General features: G+C 47.3%; 2 protein-coding genes across 4 annotated transcripts; both read right to left on the bottom strand.

Moving 5' to 3' along the window:
* Positions 1 to 4,397: 4,397 nt before the first annotated feature.
* Positions 4,398 to 12,032, bottom strand: LOC133933614 (SLAIN motif-containing protein 1-like). Of its 3 annotated transcripts, none has more exons than XM_062380748.1 (9): positions 11,360 to 12,029; positions 10,121 to 10,257; positions 8,295 to 8,423; positions 8,064 to 8,213; positions 7,251 to 7,391; positions 6,604 to 6,975; positions 5,901 to 6,050; positions 5,472 to 5,793; positions 4,398 to 5,388 (listed from the first exon to the last, which is right to left on the bottom strand). In XM_062380748.1, the coding sequence occupies exons 1-9, from the start codon at positions 11,743 to 11,745 to the stop codon at positions 5,313 to 5,315; spliced, it is 1,863 nt and encodes a 620-aa protein (XP_062236732.1). In that variant the 5' UTR covers positions 11,746 to 12,029; the 3' UTR covers positions 4,398 to 5,312. The 3 variants fall into 3 exon arrangements, with proteins under 3 accessions (XP_062236732.1, XP_062236734.1, XP_062236733.1); XM_062380750.1 differs by having other exon boundaries at positions 8,064 to 8,183; positions 11,360 to 12,028; XM_062380749.1 differs by lacking the exon at positions 5,472 to 5,793 and having other exon boundaries at positions 11,360 to 12,032.
* Positions 12,033 to 12,738: 706 nt separating this feature from the next.
* Positions 12,739 to 20,529, bottom strand: mrps9 (mitochondrial ribosomal protein S9). Its single transcript, XM_062380752.1, has 11 exons — positions 20,384 to 20,529; positions 19,415 to 19,597; positions 16,923 to 16,985; positions 16,766 to 16,796; positions 16,607 to 16,686; positions 14,738 to 14,823; positions 14,555 to 14,630; positions 14,302 to 14,470; positions 14,090 to 14,198; positions 13,258 to 13,427; positions 12,739 to 13,101 (listed from the first exon to the last, which is right to left on the bottom strand). Exons 1-11 carry the CDS (start codon positions 20,471 to 20,473, stop codon positions 13,010 to 13,012), a joined length of 1,149 nt encoding a protein of 382 aa, XP_062236736.1. The 5' UTR covers positions 20,474 to 20,529; the 3' UTR covers positions 12,739 to 13,009.
* Between the last annotated feature and the right edge of the window lie 1,223 nt (positions 20,530 to 21,752).

Here is a 21,752-nt window from a genome sequence, read left to right as displayed (position 1 = left end):
GGTGAATTCCCCTCAGGACATAAGTGATTTATACATAAAGGCTCAGATGTGGTTTCAAACTGAGACACTTTAAGAATTAGATGTTCAGACGCTGTCAGGTAAATTACCTCTAACCTGCACTCGAGCAAGGCAGCGACTAGACTGTGGTTGAACTCTAGAGCCTCTGGCTGTGAACGTGAGAGAAGATCAGACTATAGTTTCCACCACATGAATAAATCAAAGGTTTCTTGATTATTGTTGCAAATCCAGGAATTAAATAATTAAAAGAATGAAAACGTCTCGTCCATCGGGAAAGTTTTGATTAAATTAGCTGTTAATAAACTGTAAAAGGAGCAAATTATGTTTCATAAGAAAAATCATCCAGTAGAATGAAAATAATAAATTTAGTTTTAAAAAGACTGAAAACTAAAAAAGAAAAGAAAGTAAAAGTTAAAAATGGCCACCTGCTGCAAGCCCTACGTACTCATTATGTGGTGGAGCCTCTCCCCGGGAGACAAGCTGCATTTCAGAGATGTGAGTTATTTCAGGAGGAAACCGCAGAGCCTCTATTATACGTTTGGCTCAGGCAGAAGTTTGTGGTTTGATTTTATTTGGGAGAGCTCAGAGGTGCCACACCCGGAGGAAGCCTCCCGCTCCGAGGTTTCACGGCCCTGCAGCGGCCTCCTCTCACTATCCAACCTTCACTCCCTTTAGTGGATTCCACATCAAACAGGAGCTTCTGCAGAACATTTAGAAAAGTAACAAAACTTTAAGTTTTCAGACATTTCAGTGTTTATTGGTCAGTTTTCCTTGAATAATGCTTTTTATTCGGTTAGAGGTTGATTTTGATTAAATTTCTTCTATATTCCACTTTTATAATCCTTGTTTTACTTTATTCTGAAGCTTGGTCTCTTAAAAGGAACTAAGACTTTATTTGTCTTACTTTTGTCGAACTGAAAACTTCCAGTTAGACAAAGTTTCTCTTTTTCTGTGTGAATTTCTGGATTGTTGTTTTGCTGCAAACTAAAGAAAGAAGAAGTCAGAGGAAGGAAAGTTTCCTCTCTGGTTAAAGTGATTACAACCATCAGGGCCACAGAAGTTTAACTAAACAGAGACCACTAGCCACTACACTAAAACTACACTAACAACTACACTGCAGCAGTTTGCAGTGATCCGGTCTGATCACGTCTGATTCAAGCTCGTGTTTCTGAATTCACTTCATTCTTTGCATTTCAGACATGAATTTACTTTTCTTCAGGAATCATGAGGTCACGTGTGAAAAGCCACATTTCTTTAACTCACACGTTGGCAGCTTATAAATCAACAATAAAAGAGTTTTTACTTTGATAAACCTGTTAAAACCAGGCTAGCTGTTCCCCTTTTATTCCACTCTTTATGCTAAGCTAAGCTAATGGGATGATGTCGCTCCAGACATTAAAAATCTAACACTGGACATGAGGGTGAATCCTCATTTGTTAATATAGGATTTGTATTTTGTATTTGTATGATCCACAGACTGTTTAATGCTCGTGTCACGACCTTGCAGAATCTTAAACAACCTTGGCTGAAGCTTCTCCTGCAGCAGGAGGTGAAGGAGGCGAGTGACGCTCTCTCCTCCTCTCACTGCAAGGGTGTGTCTCGTCTGCCTTTGGCCCAAAGTCTGACCGAAATTAGTGGCCTGCTTCTGTCCGTCCCCCCCCAAAGGCCACATCATTATAGCCGTGGCGCTCTGCACCCCGTCATTCAGCCCCGGCCTCGCACTGAAATAGCCCGTGCACGGCGTTTAGCGTGCACCCCAGCGTGCGGGGGGGGGGGGTACTTCTGATCCAGTCATACAAACACTGGGACGTTTATTTTAGAAGACGATGATCGAAAAGGAAATAACCACATCTTCCTCTTTGAGAGATTTTGCCTCAAGTTTAACACAAACGTCACTTTTTGCACCTGTAAGACTTCCTGAAGGGTTTACAGATGTTTTGCCAGATGTTTTGTGTCCACGGTGCTAATCATCTTTTCAACCTGGTTCCTCATTAAGGTGCGATCAGACGTCCTGGTGGAGGTCGTGAGTTTGACCTTCATGAAGCTGCAGCTTATAAACTAAAACCTGCAGCTGCTGGAAAATCTGGAAGAGAAACCACGTCCCATGTTTTCTCAAGAGGAAGAAAACAAATCATAAAGCAGGGATATAATGGGAAAAACAAACAGAGGCATAAAAAACATGTGTCACAGTAAATGTGTTTACAAGCCTCGTCTGCTCTGACGTGAATCATCCACACACGACACAGAAACTTTGGATTTCAAGCAAACAGGTTGATTTCATGAACGTCAACTCTACAAATCATCGTAGAGCGTCCTCATTGCAGCACTCACACAAAAATCACATTATTTATATCTGTTTTTGTTTGGTTCTGTATGAACCTGTCTCTTTTGTCAGCACAGAAAGCCAATCAGAGCCCAGAGGGCCGTCACTCACCTGTCGTGGTCTCTTCCTGGCAGGTCACAGTGAGCACCTGAGCCAAGGCGAGGGCCAGGCACACAGTAATCCCAGAGCGTAACGAGGGGCCCATGTCTGGATGCCAGACGTAGAGCGTCCTCACACACAGCCTCCGCAGACACACACAAGGAAGTCAGAGCGAGTCCCGGTCCGGTCTACAGCATCCACACTGAGAAATCCAAAAATCCCTGAGAGGAAGAGGCTCCTGGACGAGAGGTTACTGCCAACTGGGACCAGCAGGGCCCCCCCACCATGCTCCCTCCCATTTCACTCTCCTCCCTCATCACTTTTTTCGTGCTTCAGCTCAAGCCAGCCTCCTCCTCCTCCTCCTCCTCCTCTCTCAGATGCTGAAATAGATGAAGCAAATTAAAGGCTGTGTTAAAGAAGGAGGGCAGGATGAAGCTATATTTCATTTTTCCTTGAAAGATGAAGTTGTGCTTTTCTTGCATCTCAGGATTTTGCCGCTTCCTCAGTCCAAGATTTAAATGTAGGATTCAGGGAACTTTCATCTGGACTCCTTCGGGTTTCCCTGAACAACTGTTTATCAAGATTCACCAACTACAATAATTTGCCTTTCAGAAGGTCGAGGGTTCGAGTCCCTTCATGCTCTCGGTTGTTACATATACTGATAGATCTTTTAAACCAGTTTGATTGAATCTGAAGTAACCAGAGAAAATCCTCTGATAAACACGACTTCTTCAGACGCTCGTGACCTTTGGCAAAAACCCATGTTCTCAAACCTCCAGTTCATAAAGAGGCTTGAATGAGCAGAAGCTGACGGAGGAAGTGTCTTCTTCATCTGCTTCAGCCTCCGTCCCCAGAGGCTCGGCTGCGTCCTCCACTCCTTAATGACAAACCAGTCTGTTCCTGCAGCACCTTCTCCTCTTCCTGGTCTGTTCTGCAGAGGAAACACCTGAGATCCACTTCACTCTGCAGAGCCGCCACTGTACCAAGGCTCTGAGGAGCTGAGACCACGTGAACTGATGAGATTCTGTGAAGGGATCAGCAGCGGAGACAGAACTCATGTTGTGTTTGGTTCTCCACCTCCGGGACGTCGCCTCAGGGACGAGCTCTGTCCTGGAAAACACATCAGATGAGTCTGCACGGTGAAAACAGATGAGGATGAAGGATGTAGGTCAGTGAGGAGAGTTTCAGGTGGAGACACAAACAGAAACATGTTTAGTTAGAATGCAGTCATCAAGAATTCTGCTTTTAAACAAGACGTATCTCAAAACGATGAATTTAAACATCCGGCTTCGTGACTTGAGTGTCAATGACAGAATATTCTGTTTTCATCCTCGAGTCAAACTTTGAAGTGTTCGTGAACTTTTTATGTCCAAGATGTGAAATTACAGGGAGAGTGTGTTGTACAGAAACTAATACTGACCTGTCTCACATGTGGGATTTAAAACATACAGGCTATTTGTGGACATGTGGACGAGACAGCAGCGTGACCACAGGACACACACACACACACACACACACAGAGAGAGAGAGGTGGACGTTATCCAAGCTCTAAAAAGCTTCAGAACAGAAACCCGAGATGTTAGAGAAACCACAGACATCTCTAAAAAACTTTTCTTCAGCAGGAACCAGATGTTTCATGTTCCTCAAGGGGAACACGCTCTGCATCCAGGTCCTCCTTTGTAAAGTCATGAAATTCAATTTGATTGTGTGTCTGTGTGACTTGTGTGTGGGTTTTCTAAAGCAGCACAAAGATGTTTATTATTCTCATTAATATCTATATAGGTATATATATATATATATATATATATATATATATATACTTTAGTGACATCTAGTGGTGTCATTGCACGTTGCACCCTCACCTTCGAAACATGACAGAGAACCTGTGGGAGCTTCAGTTGTCAGTTTTCATACTTTTGTTGTGTTTCAGAAGTAGTAGAAAAAAAACACACGTCTGTAGTCTGTAGTGTGTTTTATTAAAAAGTTTCACTCATTCAGTCCATTACAGTAACAAAGGTATCACAGGGTTTTAGAATGTACCACGATAATCTAAAAATAATTAATAAATCCCAAGTGAAATATCATAAACAAAAAAAAGGTGCTACATGACGCAGAGTGTAACTGAAATCTCACAAAAGTGCAAGTATTAGTGATACACAACAAAAACACATCAGTTGATTTACAAATTTATACAAAGTGCAACCAGAACCGTTTCCCAGTAGAAGGTGGTGAGACAAAACATTTCCCGACCCCATGGTGAGACAATCAGACGAAATCATTTGGTCACAACCCACATTTAAAATTAAATTATATTGCATCCATATATAGGAGTTTGTGTGTTTAAGCACAATTAATAATTAGCTTTGTACACGAATACACACTTTAATGTCTTCCTTGTAAAAATGACACAAAGTCAGACAGATTAAAATCTAGCAGCATCATTGGCTCTCTGCCGGAGGGAAAGCACCTGATTAGTCCAAACACTCCATTGTTAAAATACGTGTATAAATAAATACAGCGAGGATCATTTAATATAAACTGGCAGCCCTCTTTAGCAGGTTAGTGTTACTGGTCCCCTACAGTCAGAGGTTTATTGCACAAGAGCAACTGGGAACAACTCCCACTTGGCACAGACCAGTCGACGGGTCCAGATTAAACCCGTCTTCACCGGAGAACGTCTGCATAGAATCGAGTGGACGGGGAAACAGATCGGGTCACGTGACCTTCGGGATTGATCTCTTCTATGCAGGAGCTCAGGTTTAAGGTCATTTTATTTAAACTTTTTGGTCAAACCCAGTTGGTGTGGAAATGGATGTTGAGGTGTGGCGAGTTACCCCAGCCAGCAGGGGGCGCCACCGCACCGGCTCATCCATCAGTAGCAGCCGTCTCTCCAGGTGCCGTCACGAAGAGCACTGAAGGTGGACAAGCTCTTTGGAGGCGTCAGTAAACTGAGGGCGAAACAACAAGGGTCACAATCACAAACTGTTTATAAAACCTTTAAAGTCAAAGACATACAGAACAAACTGTTTACCTTCGTGCTGGTAGCGCCACCTTGCTGCGGGGAGTGGAACTCGTGGCGCCCAGAAAGGAGGCGGGGCGGGGCAGGCTGCTGCGGGGAGTGCCCGGCGTGGAGGTGGGCGTCCCCCCTCCGGCGGCTGATTTGCTGAACAGAGGGATCCCGCTGTTACCCCAGCTGTTACTCCCCCCGCTGCCGCTCGGAGGCTGGAGGCCGGTGGAGGCCGAGCCCTTGATGGTGGGGCTGACGTACGCCGTGGCCTTCAGCGGCTGCCGGGACAAGGAGAGGAAGTTCCCCACGCTCTGGACCCTGTGTTGAAGTAGGCCAGGGGAGGGGACTGCAGAGAGGGGGGAGAGGGGGGGGGGGGGTTAACGAGTTAGAGAACTGCTCGATAAAGTTTAATTGAAATTTCTAAAAAAGGCAAAAAGAGAAATGGCGTCTTACTGGAGGACTGCAGGCGAGCCAGACCGCTGGACGAATCAAAGCTCAGGCTGTTACGAAGCAAACACGGGGAAGCGCTGGGATTGGTCGGAATGGGCACACTCGGCATGCTGGGAGCTCGGACAAGGTTAGGCATGCTCCTCCGCAGTTTATCTTCACAGGCACAGAAACACGGAGGTTAAAGATGGATAATAAATACTCAGTTCATGTTTAGCTGTGGGTTCACGTCCGTTTTAAAGAAGCCGTGCTGATCTTCACCGTCACTCCCACTAATCCCATCAAACCCTCCCTGGCCCTGGTCTCAGAGCGGAAACACACCAGTCTGAGCGCCTTAAGTCCAGTTGTACAACCGGCTTAGAGTTGTTAAGAGGTTAGAGCATCAGTGTGGGTCAGTCCAGGGCGGAGACGTTCCGTTAAAGAGCAGAGCGTACATTTAAATAATCAATCTATGTTTTTTTTATTGGTTAATATTTAATAATTGAATGCTTATTAAGATTAAATTGAACTTTATATTGAGCAGAAAAACTGTGTTGACTTACTCTCACATTCTCCTGGACACCACGATGAAGTGTCGCACACAACAACGCACACAAATGTACAAATACACAACGTAAACATAGAAACAGAGATGAGTCATTAGTGCTGATCACAGCCACGACCTGATTGGTCGATTTGCTTCTGGATCAGCTGGCGAGACGGAACCTACCTGATCCTGATCGGAAGCCCAGAGGCTCGGGGGTGCAGAAGCTGCCGGCTCCCAGTCCCTGGAGCTGGGACGGGACCAGTGGCTGGAAGGCGAACCCGGCGGAAGGGAGCGGCGGCGTGGAGGGCGTGGAGGGGGGGGTGGACAGGGACGTGGTGCTTCTTCGCCAGTCTCGCATGCTGGAGAAGGTGTGGGAGTGCGGCAGGCGGGTGAGGCGCGCCTGCGGGGGGGGCAGGAGGCCGTAGTCTTCGTCGTCCTCCTCGTCTTCCTCCTCCAGGTCGAGGCCGGCGCTGAGCTGGCTGAGCTGGAAGGTGAAGCTCTGGCTGCGGCGGTTGGCGAGGGTGGACGATGTGCTGGCGTAGTCCTGCCTTAGACCTGCGGGGGTGAGATGTGAGGGCCCGGCGTGCAACACAAACACACACACACACACACACACAGGACACACACAGACACACACACTTTATCACCTCCTGGGGTTAATGAAGCTGAAGTAGCGATGAGCTCTGAGATCTGGAGCCAAATGTTAAAACATTAGAAAGAAGCAGGGACACAATAAAGACACAAGGTGAGAAGAATTCAAGTGACAGACACACACCGACAGTAACAACACAACACAGAACAGAGAGATGTGTATTTCTGTTGAGACTCACTCTCCTCCTGCAGCCGGGCCATGACCTGCACGTCGGTGAGGTCGTGCAGTTTGTATCCGTGCAGAGTGAGGGACTCGTCCTCCGAGGCCCCGAGGTCACTGTCCATGGACGACTGGGGACTGAGGACCGAGCGTCTCAGGACTTCAGAGGAAAAGAGACACAAAGGAAACTGTGGGACTCATGTTCCCTGACTTCTACGTCACGATGGAGGATTCAGACTGACGGAGAACTATTAAGCTCTTTAAGCAGCAGAGATATTAACGGAGAGGTTTCTCCATCCGCTCCTCACTTCCTGATCCGCCTCAGATCTCAAATAAAATAATCCTCCCATCAGTCGTATGATTCTAATGACGTCGGCCTCACGTCTAAAGCTTCTCTTCCGTCTCAGGTCTTTTCTTTTGACCTCAACTAACACAAGAGTCACAAACGTCTTTCTACACTTAAAGTCCCCGGGTCTTAAACCTATAAACACTGACGTCTGGAGTTATTTAAATATTTAAAAACCAGTAAAAGCAATAGTTTGTTGGAGTTATGTTAAAAATGTGTTTCTAAACAATATCCTATCGGTGATTAATTTAGATACGTGAAAGTTTGCATAAAGAATCAAGCAGAGAGAATTGTGGGAATTGTGTTATGGAAATAAACCTGAGGCTAAAAATCCTCCAATGGACCCTGAGGCTCTCTCTCTCTCTCTCTCCCCCTCTCTCCCTCGCCCTCTGATGAGTCTGGCTCTGTGTCGTTGTTTCCATCACTAATAATTCACATGAATCCGTCACATGGTTTATATTAATATGTGAGGAACCCGCGTCTTACTTGAATTTGCCAGGTGGGGGAGGAAGGTGGGGGTGCGCTCGGCGAGGGGGGAGAACTCCTTCCCCACGGGACTCAGCGTCCGATGGAGAACACGGTGGAGCGGGGAGGAGAGGGAGGGAGCTGGGGAGGAGAGGGAGGAGGGAGGAGGCACTTTGGATCATAAACAACAAAGATTCTTATATTTAATTATTATAAACTTGATATTCTCTGGTGTTGGAGAAGCGTGGTTACCGTGGCGCTCAGACGACAGGGGCGTGGAGCAGGGGGGGGCTCTGATGGGAGACACGCCGGCCACCCGACTGAGGGGGGGGCCTGGGGAGGAGTGGGAGGGGCTGGACAAGCTGCTACGCCACCTAGAGACTGACGAGGGAACAAGAGGATTTCATATTAAGATACTTTAAACTAAATAAATATTAAACATAGCGACGAAGCTTCAGATGACGCTCGCAAAAAACAACAAAGACGGCCACACAGTAACACACACATCCACACAATGTGTACACACACACACAGTTACCTCACCACGATGTGTCTGTCACTAACTGCTCTATTCATCATGTTTCAGCTCCGAGGACAAAGACGTTTTCAACACAACAGAGCCGCTCACACACGGAGCTGTACACACACACAGACACACACTCATGTGCACAACTCGGTTTCTATTCATAGAAGCAGAGCAGAAACTTTGATGTGATGAAAACAAGGACGAATACAGATGTGCAGCGTTGTGTTTTTCATATTAAACTGTGTGTGTGTGTGTGTGTCTGTGTGTAGGAGGAGGGTTTCTCTTGATACCTGTCGATGTGAATAGAAGACACTAAGCTATGAGGGGGGGTGGAATTCCTTTCATGTAAACCGTTTCCCTGGCAACAGCTCTCCATCCTCTCTGTTCTGAACCTCGGGCGGAGGGGGGGGGGGGGGGGGGGGGAGATGGAGGCGGTGGGAGGCGGCCTGCCAAGCTGGTGGGAGGAGTCCTCTGCAGCTTTACGTGATGAAGCGAAGTTCCGGGCGACGAGCCGCACAGCTGGAGCCACCTCAGAGGTCAAAGGTCGACGGCTGTGACCCAGATACCAGTAGAGCCCGACCCAGTCTGCAGATCCTTCACTCTACTGGTGCAGCTTCGGACCAGTGGATCTGGAATCTCACCATTAATCACATTTCAGATCTTTGTCGAGTGCGACGGAGACGAAGGAACTTCAGAGTCACGAGTGAAGATCAGGAGAAGAAGAAACCTGGAAAACTACCAACTGTGGGTTTCACACTGATTGTGCCTACAACTCATGAGACAACAATCAGTAACACAACTCACACAGAGCCTCATTCTCTCTGAACACCTGACACACACAGACACACACACACACGTGAGTCCAGCTCATTAAAGGCTTCAGGGTGTTAAGCTGAGGCCGTGGGAGCCTTGATTCATGCAAAGGCCTCAACACACTCACACAGACAGACACACACACAGTCTACAGAGGTGTGTTGACGTCTGGATCAATAACCCTAATCGCCTCTTTTCCACGTTTTGTTGTCAATAATCTTGCGACATCCCAAGAAACCTATTTTTAGACCATCGATTCAGGCTCATGAAGAAACCGTGAAAACACTGAACTCAAGCGAGGAGACACAACATCGATTTCCACTCGTCTGGAATCTGCAGCGACTCGGAGTCTCCGCTTCCTGCTGCTCGGAGATGTTTTGTGTAATTAATGGCAGCAGCCGCAGGTCAGCTGACCTCCACCTGATCGGCTCAGAGCTCCGAGGTCAGATTAACGTCCTGCTCATCCTCGTTAGTCACATTGTTGAGAGGAAGTCGATCCGACGAGTGAAACAAATCTCTGGAGCCGTTTCCAGACATGAACTTGAGTTCCTGGAATGATCCAGAGGAGCTGAATGTGAGAACACACATGTCAGATACTCCAGATGTTCCCACAACTTTTCCTGCAGCCCCCTGGAAACATGTCGGAGTTCTAAGTTAGAGCATTCCGCAGCAGCTCTGATCTGAGACCAGGAAACAAGAACAATCTGAGGTGTCTGTTCATCTCACACTGAACTCGTACCTTGCTCCAGTCGCAGGGACAGTGATCGCCGGGCGGCCTCCACCTCGGTCTTGGGTCGGTCCAGAACGTGACGGCTCCACTGCAGAGGACTGAGCGAGTCGACTCCCAGCTCCACGGCCTTCGGCGACTCGTACAACCTGCAGGGAGGAGGTCCGACTGTTAGAATGTCTGATTCTGATGCTGCAGCAGCTTCGGGATCAGATGAACGACAGAGGAGGAGAAGTCTGTTTTAGAATTTCTCCTCGATGGAACAGGAATGTTTGCACAGAACTTCCCAGAGAAGCTGCAGAGTTTCCAGCAAACAGAACATTAAACCCAGAGGAAGACGACATGAATCTCTCTGAGGCTGGAGGGGATGAGGAAGAGGAGCGGCTCTGCTCAGATGAAGTGCATCAGATTATTCTGACAGAACTCCTCCTCATCCTCCTCTTCCTCTTCATCCTCCTCCTTGTTTTTACTCTGCAGGAACATAGAGCAGCTGAATTATAGATGAAAAGCTTCCCTGACATCAGGTGAGATGACAAACACACAACTCACACTCCTGCACTCGGGAGGAGACGTGTGACAACTGGACACAAACCTGCAAATAAAAGATGAAGACACAGAATCTGCTCGTGAGTTTATAGAGGGAATCAGTGGTTTATTAAACAGTAGACTGACGGTTGATAGATCTGGAAATGTAGAATAGTTCCAGTTGAAGAACTTCAAGACCAGGACAACAAATATGAGAGTTTGTGTTGTTTTCCTCAGAGCTGGAGAGTCGACAGTAAACAAAGGAAAGACTGTTGGACCTATAATTGGCCCCTCTGTGTAAACTGTGGCCCCTTGATGACCCCGATACATACACCCCCCCCCCCCCAAGAGTATAGTAAGATTATTTTGTGCATCAGTGAATTTTTTTTCCACCTTAACAGATAATTTGATTTATGATAATAATATGAATCTAAATCTGACAGAATAACCAGCAGCCAGATGTGTTGTAACATCTGCACAGAGAATAAAAGGCTGAGAGTATATAGAGGAAGCTGAGGCCTGTATCAGCCTGACACACACACTAACACACCCACACACAGACACACACACAGACAGAGAGACACACAGACAGACACACACTTTGGTTCAGGCCTGAAAACATCTTCCTCATTGTCCTCCAGATGTGTGTGTGTGGTGCAGATGTGCAGCAGGAGCGTGCAGCACCACCCTCCTGCAGGAACAACAGGTTGGGGTTCGAACACTCACCACGTCTCCTCCTCCTCCTCCTCCGGGCAGCACAGAACCTCCAGGTCCAGCAGCTCCAGCTCGTCCAGCACCGACGGCTCCGCTTCGTCCTCCCCCGGTTCGGAGGCTCCGTCCCCGGCTCCGTGCGGTTGGAAGTAGTCGAAAGGCTCCTCCGGGGGCGAGTGGCACCGCAGGGCGAGCAGCGGGCCGTGCAGGCGGAACGCACCGGGGCTCCCAAGCCCGAATCCCGGGGTCGGCCCGGCGGAGCAGCCGCTCGCCCGCAGCTGCTCGTTCTGCAGCTCCAGCCTCCGGACCAGCTGCTGCAGCTTCTTCACCTCCAGCTCCGGCGGCAGACAGTTGCTGTTGCAGTCCAGCTCCGGCAGCCCCGCGGCCGGCAGCACCTCCATGACGAACACCGGCAGCTCGGAGCGTTGTGTCCGGGCTGCGACCGCTTCTCTTCGGCGTGTAGCAGGTGATCAGCGGCTGAGGATTCAAGAATGATCCGCTGAGCGTGCACCGTCAGCCGGTGTAAAGCCGCAGACTCCGCCCCCCCTGCACCGCACATCACGCACACGTGTCCCAGCCCCGCACATTGATTACAGCTCCAGCTGATGGATGAGGAGATCAATGATCACATCGATGATTCAGGATCAGTCACAACAATCGATCACTGATATCGATGAGCGGAGCAGCAGGTGAGACTCACCTGGGCTGCGTGTGTGCTGCTCTAGAGACACCTAGTGGCTGAAACTGGTCATTACAACTAATAGTAAATCTGAATTCTTGCAGGTTTTTGAAAGTTTATCACAATAAAATCACTTTTCAGATCTGGTTTCATGTTTCATAGGAAAGTTGTATTCTAGTCTCAATAACCAGCAGGAAAAACAACCATCCAAGTTTCCTTCCCAGGTTTTAAAACGATATTTATTATAAAAACTCATTGGTGTTTCCAGTGTGGTTTTGGTTCCTCAGTGAAGAAATTTTTAAAAGATTAAATAAACGTCAACGTTTCAGTTCAGAATTATTGAAAACGTACTAAACTAAAACTTTCACATGTGAGAAGCTGGAAACAGAATGTATGGTGTTTTTGCTAAATTGTTTTGTGAATTATTTAAACTGATGCCAAGGGACTGAGATCAAATTTGAATAAATATGGCCTGTGCTGCATTGTGGGCAATGTAGGCAAGAGAGAGGAATACAGGGAATAACATGTCTGACCCTTTGTTAGAAAACTGAACATTAAAAGAACTGATTCCTCAGAGATTAACAAAAACATTCATGCATTAAAATACATTTCTAATTGAGCCTAAAATTCTATAATCATTAAGAAAGTTGATCTAAAATATAACATCACATTCTGAATAAATAATATTTACAAACAACACGCAAAGAAAAAACACGTTTTTATATGAAAAACTTAATTTATTGATTCATTTACTCCATCAGCTTCTTCATTCCTTGACAAATGCTGCCATCTAGTGGCTGAAGGAGCACACTGCAGCCAGTTGAGTGATGGCTGCATCTCAAACATGGCGGCAGAGTGAGGACGTGTGAGGACGTTCTGCTCGTGGTCGTTTCAGGAGGTGAAATACACGGTCCCGTTATCACCAGACATCAGAGGGAATGGTTCTTATTAGAGTTCTGGTTCAATCTTCTTCCTCCTCCTCTTCCTCAGCGTTTCTTCCAGGTGAATTTCTTTCTCGCTCCCTCCTGTCCCGGCTTCTTCCTCTCCCTCACTCTGGGGTCAGGGGTCAGCAGGCCGGCTGGAAACAGGAGGAGGGAGGGAGGGAGGAAGAGGAGAGGATTATTATTTATTAGATATAATTCAGCCTCTTGAGATCATGTCAGGAGGAAGAGGAAGGAGAAGAGTGTGAAGAAAAACAATGAGGAAAAGGGAAGAAGAATAGAAGGAGCTCCACCTTGTCTCATGGTCTCCACGTCGCCCTCGGACAGGAAGCTGAGCAGAGCCCGGGAGACGGCGAGCCGCAGCGCCCCCGCCTGGCCGGACCTGCCGCCGCCGCTCACGGTGCACTCCAGGTCGAAGCGTCCCAGCATGCCCGTGAACTGGAGCGGGAACATCAGCTGCTCCCTGGAGGCGGCGAGGTGAGGGAAGGAGAAAATGACCGGGAGATAAAGCGCCGGGTGAAAGACGGGGGTTGAGCGGGCGGAGCAGGAGTGTGTGTCATCGAACAGATATCAACAGCGGAGGCTCTCCTCACGTCTGATTGGACGAGTGCTCGGACGAGGATCCGGCAAAGCTTCTCTAACAATCTCACCTCCGCACATTACTGAGCAACGTCTGACTCAGCAGGAAGAGGATAAGGCCGTGCGTGGTTGTGTGTGTGTGTGTGTGTGTGTGTGTGTGTGTGTGTGTGTGTCTGTGTTCTGGATGGCGTCTCTGGCTGAATGGCCGTTGGCTGCTGACAAAGTCAATTGTCACCTCTCTGCTCCAATTACAGCCCGTCCTCACACTGCGTGACAACACCAGCTCCGGACACACTCACACACACACAGACTCACACTCACACTCACACACAATCACTCAACTGTGTAATTAACTTACTACAAAGAGATAAATAAGAAAAACCAGGCGATGCTGTGAAGAGTGAAAAAGCTGCTTTTTAATTTTTCGGGGGGGGGGGAGTGGAGCACAGCGCGTTGTGCATTTTTAAAGGAAACAGTGTCGGTGTTGCAGGAGGAATCGGTTTGTGTGTCTGACTCTCTCTCTCTCTCTCTCTCTCTCTCTCTCACCTGTCCTGCAGCACGGAGAAGAAGTCGAGGTAATCTCGCCCGTTGACGGTGACGCGTCCGGAGCCGCAGTCTCGGAGGACGACTGAGGAGGTGGACGTCTTCCTGCGTCCTGAGGACACACACAAAAACACACACACACACTCAAAGTTTCTCATATGTTCATGGTAAACTTCACATGCACCATTCAAACCATCCTAAAGACGTGCGTGTACCCTCTGCCGTGCTGAACGCCACGCCGCGGTCGTCCCTCTCCAGCGTGGGCACCATCTGCTTCCTGGACTGGGCCTCCAGCTGCCGGCGGTACCGCAGGACGAACTCCTCCTCCCCGGCGCAGTAAGGGATGGACAGCAGCCGCTCCATCAGCTGGATGAAGCGATTGTACTGAAGAGGAGGACGCGGTTAGATAAAGAGGATGAAGACGAGGAGTGGGGGACGGAGGGGGGGGGGGGGGGTAATGTCTCTTACATCGTGAGTGGAGATGGTTTCCACCAGCAGAACGTCCACCTCGTCCTTCGTGAGCCAGCGGCTGGTTCCTAAAGAGCTGAGCCCCACAAACACAGAGTTTAAATAAACTAAATATTGAATAAAAGATCATTTCTACTTCACGTGAAACACAGATCAAACAAAAGCTGATGATCAGAAACTTACATCCTCTTCGTGTCCTGGGAGAAAAGTCCCTTCGCTCTCAGACGATCTTGGTGTTTCTCTAAGTTCTGGATTTTTTCATACGTTTCCTGAAGAAACGAGATAAACAACAATAACTTTAATGATGACAGAGAAAAGGTTAGAGGACTCTGAGCTTTAAAGAGGCGGAGCTTCAGAGCAGAAACGTCTCCAGCTTCTCCCACGGAGACGTTTCTCTGTCTCGTATCATTTCAGGCTGATTCTCTTCTCTCTTCACATTTCATTAGATCCAAACTCACTGAAAACAATCTAACGCTGAACATTTTCTGCTTTTCTAACTGAATCAATCAGGAGGCGTCTCCAGATCTGAGCTCAGTGAACGAGCCGAGCATGCCGCTCACGTCCCTGAGGCGCACCCCCCCTCCACCCACCCCCCCACACCTCAGCCTCCCTGCGCCTGGGTGAGAACTCATTTCCCTGTCAATTATTCACCAGATGTTTGTTTAATTCCCTCTTGATAGAGTGTGGCTAATCCGCTGCCACTCCGACCAGCGACACAGGGGTACGGTGGCCTCAGGGGGTGGGGGTATGTGGGTGTGGGGTTTGGGGGGGGGGGGGAGCCGAAAAAAAGCAAACATCGAGCAAAAACCAATTTTCTCTGCAGAAAAAAAAACGATGTAATAGAAAATCTGAAAAAATAACAGAAGGGAGGAGTTGGAGGAGTCGGACGCAGCCTCGGATAAGAAGCTTCAGTTACAAACACTGGGTCCGACAAAGGCCAGAAATAATTCCCATGGATCGGCTGCGTGAGGAGGCGAGGGCCAGTATCTGGGTGTGTGTGTGTGTGTGTTTACTTCCTGTGCACAGGAAGGGAGAGTGAAGGGGGTGTCGTGTGCAGGTTCCCCCGCGGTCGTGGCCATAAAGGGCTCAGTGGAGCAGCGAGCAGGTTAATGTGCCGACGCCGGCTGAACCCGAGGGCAGCCGACCGGCGAGCCCGGCTCACACACCACTGCCCCCTGCTGGCAACGCTCCTGACGTGAGAGAGAGAGTTACAAGAAGAGAGCGACACAAGACGGGGGGGATCGAGCAGTCATGGCTGACATCCCCATTTAAACCAAAGGAGTGTGTGTCTATCTGTGTGTGTGTGTGTCTGTGTGTGTGAGATGTGTGAGCTCGGTCTAACTTTCAGATCTTTGTGCTTCAGCTCTTATATTTGACACATCTGTGAACCAGGAAGCAAAGAGCTGAGTGAGAAGAGGGAGGAAGAGGGAGGAAGAGGGAGGAAGAGGGTCGCTCAGGGGTGGCGAGCAGTGTGAAGGGAGTGGCCTCCTCCTCCTCCTCCTCCTCAGCCCCCCCACCCCTCTTCCTCCAGATCCCAGTGGAGGAGCTGCTCCCGGTGGCGGGACAAAGACGTGTCACTCCTCAAACATGTTTTTTAAAGGCTTCCCCCAGTTTTTTATTTTGCTCATTTATATTTATGAACTGATTTCTCACCTTTGTAAAGCTGATCACTTTTAATGATTTCAAGTCACAGAGAAGAAAAGAATCCAAAGAAATAAAGTTTGATCGACAGATAAAGTTATAAAGACAAATTTCTTCTGAGGTGACTTGAAAAAGAGTGAGAATTAACTTCTCCCCTCACAACCTCTGACCCCTTCATCATCTCCTCCTCCTCCTCCTCTTCCTCTAATCTTCCACCTCTCTTTCACCCCGGCTTCATCCAGCCGTGTGTAGGAAGAGGGTCGGACACTGCCCCCCCCTCTGGGGCCTTGCTACCTTCTCTCAACTCTCTCCTCTGAATCAGAAATGACCCTCGGGTGCAGGAGGCAGGAGAGAAGAGGAGGTGAGGAGCAGGATGAAGATTAACCTCCACCTCACACCTGCAGTACTCACATGCATCAGGGAGTAGTACGACTGTTTCCCGGTGTAGAAGAGGAAGTGGAAAGGCCGACCGTCTGCTCCCCACTGCATGGCTGTAAACACAGGAGCAGCTGAGTACTTCTACACAACATGTACTCACTTACTACTACGACTTATACACACGGTACTTACCTCTCTGCCTCGGAAAGATCTCATCTGGATGCTGGAAAACAAAAGAGTCAGAGTGAAGAATCAAACCTGAAGTTATTTATAATATGTGGTTTCATATCAGCAGGTAAATATGAGCGTAGACAACAAGCTGTGGTTATTTGATTAAGAACCATCGTACCTTCATGAGGGGCTGAGCTTTCTTCTCAAACAGGCCAGAGGGGAAGAGGTAGGCGATGCTCCTCTGTGGGCGAGAGAGGAAACACATTCAGAAACAGAAGAATTAGAAGAAGAAGAAGAAAAGGCCATTTGAGAGATGACACATCGAGACAACAGAGGTCACAACTACGGGCGAGAGCGACAGAAGATGACACAACAAGCTGCTGCTCGCGGGTTCAAGGAAAGGCGAGTGTGATGTGTGTGTCCGTGAGAGTGTGTGCTGGTGAGAGTGTGTGAGTGTTGCTGTGGAGTTGGAGGAGATAACAAGCAGAAAAAAAAGGCACAAGTTTCTGGCTTTGTTGACAGTGAGCAGAGGAAGCAGTGGACGTCCAACAGTTCAGAGCGAGTTCATCTCTACACCGTGTGTGTGTGTGTGTGTGTGTGTGTGTGTGTGTGTGTGTGTGTGTGTTATTAGCAGGGCTACAGATGGCACTGCAGTGTGTGTGTGTGTGTGAGAGAGGAGAGGGAGACAGGAAGTGTGCTGGCCCCGCCACACTCATCAAGACAGTCTGTTCATGTCTCTCCTTCCTCCATCCCACCATCGCTCCACTCTTCCTCCTCCTCTTCCTCAGTCATTTCTTCCTTCTCTCTGCTGGTTCAATTAGTGAGGCAGCAGGTGCTGCACAGAGCGAGCAGGTTGCTGCCTTAAGGTTGTCAAACGACAGAGAGCAGGAAGAGAAGGACTGAATAAACCTGTGTGTGTCTGAGGCAGGGGGAGGAAGACAATTGAGGAGAAGTTAAAGGGTGAAAAGAGAAAGGGAAAGACAGGCCGAGAGGAACAGATGAAGACACACCTGTGCTTCACCGAGCCTCGGGAAAAGATGGAAGTGATTCCCCGAGGGAGAGAGAGAGAGTGACGGAGGAGAGAAAGAGGGAGAGCGACACTCGTACAACCGAGCAGGAGGAAGTCCGATATTACAAATTTCATCGACACAGGGAATCCTATTAAATTCAGAACCTGCTCTTTCACTGTGTCGGCTGTCTAGGCTCAGTTTGAAGGTTTTCAAATTTCTCACCAAACCCAAAAATGTTCCGTTTGAAATGACGATAAAAAAGGAAAAAAGCTAAAAAATCCTATTGTTGTTTTAAGGGTGAAATTTAAAAAACTGGATTTATTTCATCAGTAAAATGATCAGATTCAGACCTGATTCAAAGAGAAGCTGAATATAACTCATATGAAAATATGTGTGGGTCGTTGGTGCGACTGTGGCAAACATCCAGGGTTCAAATCCCTCATCGCTTGAAAGCCTCTCTTTGATTTTCACCGGTCGTTCGTCAGCGTCACACCTGAGGAGTCTGGACTCTGAACCGCGGCGGAGGGATTCATCAGCTGCCCCGTTACGCATCTCACCAGTCCTCCCACATTTTCCTCTCTCCCTGCACACGTCCAGACTCGGGCTGTTCGCCGTCGCTTTGGCTTTCACAGCCGGGCGCTAACGGCTCTCTTCATTACACGTGAGGGACACCGGGGAACGAGCGAGGGAAATCAAGCTAAGTGGTCGGAGCAGGGACGAGTCAGTTATTGCCAAAAACCTGAAATAACGCGAGTGATGCTAATATCCCTGACGTGGCGGATTAGCCAGAGGTGCCACCGACTCCCTGCTGCTGCTGGGGGGGAGGGGGGGGATTCTTAATATCTCTATAATCTGTTCAACCTTAACTAAAAGGTTCTTTAAGTAAACAAATCATAAACGATAAAAGTGCTGAAATTATGTGTTTTTTAAATAATTTTTTTTGCTTAATATACCAATTTTTTTATATTTTATTGTTAATTGATTTAAACGGTATCATGTAAAAACAACCTCCTGCAGGAAATCGGTTTCCAGAGCATTAAAACAAAACACTTTTAAAGCTGATCAATATTTAAAATGCTGATTTTCTCATGAGATTTTTTTCGTCTTGTTTAAGTGGACGTGGACACACACACACACACACAAGCAAAGTGTGTCACTGTACCAGCTCCCTGTGTGTAGCTGTGTTTATCAGTGTGAAATGTTTGTCGACACGTTGAGAGGGTAAACACTGAGCTGCTGTGAAAACTAACTTTGACACTTTCTCCCGTCTGTCAACGAAAACTGCTGAGGAGCTCGAATTACGTGGAATCAGTCGGTAGAATTATGTAAATCACAAAATGCTGTTTAGACGCCGAGTCAGTTAAAACTTCTTATTGTCAAAGGACCAACGAGGTCTCAAACCTGAAGGTAGAACTCAACCCAGGTGTGAGAAGATCTCGAGCTGCTGTTTGATTTACAGGAATCTGGTAAAAACATGAAGCTACAGACGCAGCTCAAAGTGGATCGTCTTGCAACTGCCTACATCTGAGGATTTAACCGATGAATGAGACAGTGTGGAGATAAATTAACAGTTAACACAAATAAACAGACATTAAATATCTCTCCCAGCCAATCAGAGCAGCAGAGACCAGCGGGAGCATCACTATAACGCGGCTCTTACGTCCACGTCCTCCTGGCAGAAGTTCTCCGGGTCTTCTCCCATCATGTTGGCCAGGTGACGCTTCCCGATGTTGAACTCCTCCACCTGCTTCTCGATGAACTCGGCGGTGAACTTCTGAGGCCCCGCGGCCGCCAGGTTCTTTCTGAGGAGCGGGGAGCTGCAGCTGAGGGGTCGGATCGGGATCTGAAGAGGAGCAGGAGGAGGAGGAGGAGAATGGGTCGTTAGCATGAAGCACGGACAGCTTCAGTGTTGTTAGCATGAAACACACACAGTTAGTTCAGTGTTGTTAGCATAAAACACACACAGTTAGTTCAGTGTTGTTAGCATAAAACACACACAGTCAGTACAGTGTTGTTAGCATGTATCACTGACAGTTAGCTCCAGTGTTATTAGCCTGAAACACACACAGCTTCAGTGTTAACATGAAGCACTGACAGCTAACTACAGTGTTGTTAGCATGAAGCACTGACAGTTAGCTCCAGTGTTGTTAGCATGAATCACACAGTTAGCTCCAGTGTTGTTAGCATGAATCACACACAGCTTCAGTGTTAACATGAAGCACTGACAGCTAACAACAGTGTTGTTAGCATGAAGCACTGACAGTTAGCTCCAGTGTTGTTAGCATGAATCACACAGTTAGCTCCAGTGTTGTTAGCATGAATCACTGACAGTTAGTTCCAGGGTTGTTAGCATGAAGCAAGCACAGTTAGCTTCGTGTCCGGAGCAACAACAACAACACTGTAGCCGAACTGTTGTTGAGGCTTTAGTAGTTAATAATAAAATACAATTAACCATTTAACATTATAATAACACTGATTGCGACGTTGCTAGATGCTAATTCTTAATATTATCCAAGCTAGTTTCGGCTAACAGCCGGATGCTAGCTCAAGGACGTGGGTGTTTTGACTCCGTCGTCGTTTTAAATCTATTATTTTATTTTTGCTTTTCATCGATAAAACCCAGATTCACCTTCCGACTCAGCTGCAACGACACCATGGAGCCGCAGTTTCCACATTTCCCGAGAAACGCTCCCACGGTACGCGCACAGGACAGCGCCATCTTGGATCCGAGCTCTGACGTCGTAGGCGGAAGTCGTCACAGACACGTGAAATTGTGCAATTTTGTTATATGTTAAAATAAACCTTTAAATTTGATCTTAAACACATTAAAAAGCCATAGAAAGTAAATTATTAATGTTTTATTTAAAATTCATGTCCAAAATGTAAATAAATAAGTTTTAGAAGAAGTTTTTTACATTAACAAAAATGTACAATATTATAAAACATCTGTATTTTATAATAAATACATGAAAAATCCATACAATTAAAAAATTTCATAAAGTTTTAACATTTTGTAATTATCTGATTAAAATTTGTATTCATGCCCAAAAGTTAAATACATTTGCTTGAGTGGACGTTACTGGCTTTAACCATGTTTATTGGCTTGATTTTTAAAACCTATAATGAAAACTTTCTGTATAATTGTTTTTATGGAACATTTGACAGTTTTTATTCTGAAATAAATTGCTTGGCAGCTCAGCAGAAGCTGTTTCGTTCGAGTGCTCCTCGAATCCTGAGCCATCGCGAAGAAACAACCGTATTTACTTTTAATTAATTACAAACCGTCCACAGCAACTTCCTGTTTGTGACTATACTGTAAAAACAGACACAGCAGAAAAGTTTGGATTTCAATTATAGAGCCTTTACGTTGAAACTGTCAAATATTAAGATGAAAATCAGCAGAAATTACGCCATCAGCACAAGATGGCAGCGCTCGTATATTTGGCTTCATTTCTGATATAAGATTATTTCATTATACTGAACGAGGCTGGATATTAGTACCTTCATATATGAAATTTGACATGTCACTTTCCACTCTTAAAAGGTGTTTGCTGATTTGAGCTCATGCAACAAACTGTGGTCTCTCTTCCTGTGTGTGTGTGTGTGTGTGTGTGTGTGTGTGCAGGACTCTGCTGTGTTTACAGATCAATGCAGTGTGTCTTCACTTAGATTACTTTGATAGAGTTGGAGCAGGAACACGGGCAGATTAATCAAAGTGAAGGGGCACTGACTCCCGGCCCGTGCCAGTCGATACGGTCGCGTGGGTAATTTGCCCCGAGGACGGCTGTCGTCAGGCAGATGATAAACAGTGTTTGCCCCGGTTTTTAGCCACAAGCGTGCTCCTGCTCACCAAGAAAAATAGTTTCGACCCACGTTCTCTAATTCGCAGTGGGGGGTGAGAGGTGGGACATTAATCATGGCTCTGCTGTGGTCTGGCCCTGACAGGCGAGGAGGCCCGGGTGGAGACGTTCACTGTGGTCGGAGGTAAACCCTGCAAC

This window comes from Platichthys flesus, chromosome 22 (genome assembly GCF_949316205.1).
Source record: "Platichthys flesus chromosome 22, fPlaFle2.1, whole genome shotgun sequence".
Lineage (NCBI taxonomy): Eukaryota > Metazoa > Chordata > Actinopteri > Pleuronectiformes > Pleuronectidae > Platichthys > Platichthys flesus.
The sequence above is the reverse complement of the archived record's forward strand: the minus strand, read 5'-3'. Positions and strand labels throughout refer to the sequence as shown.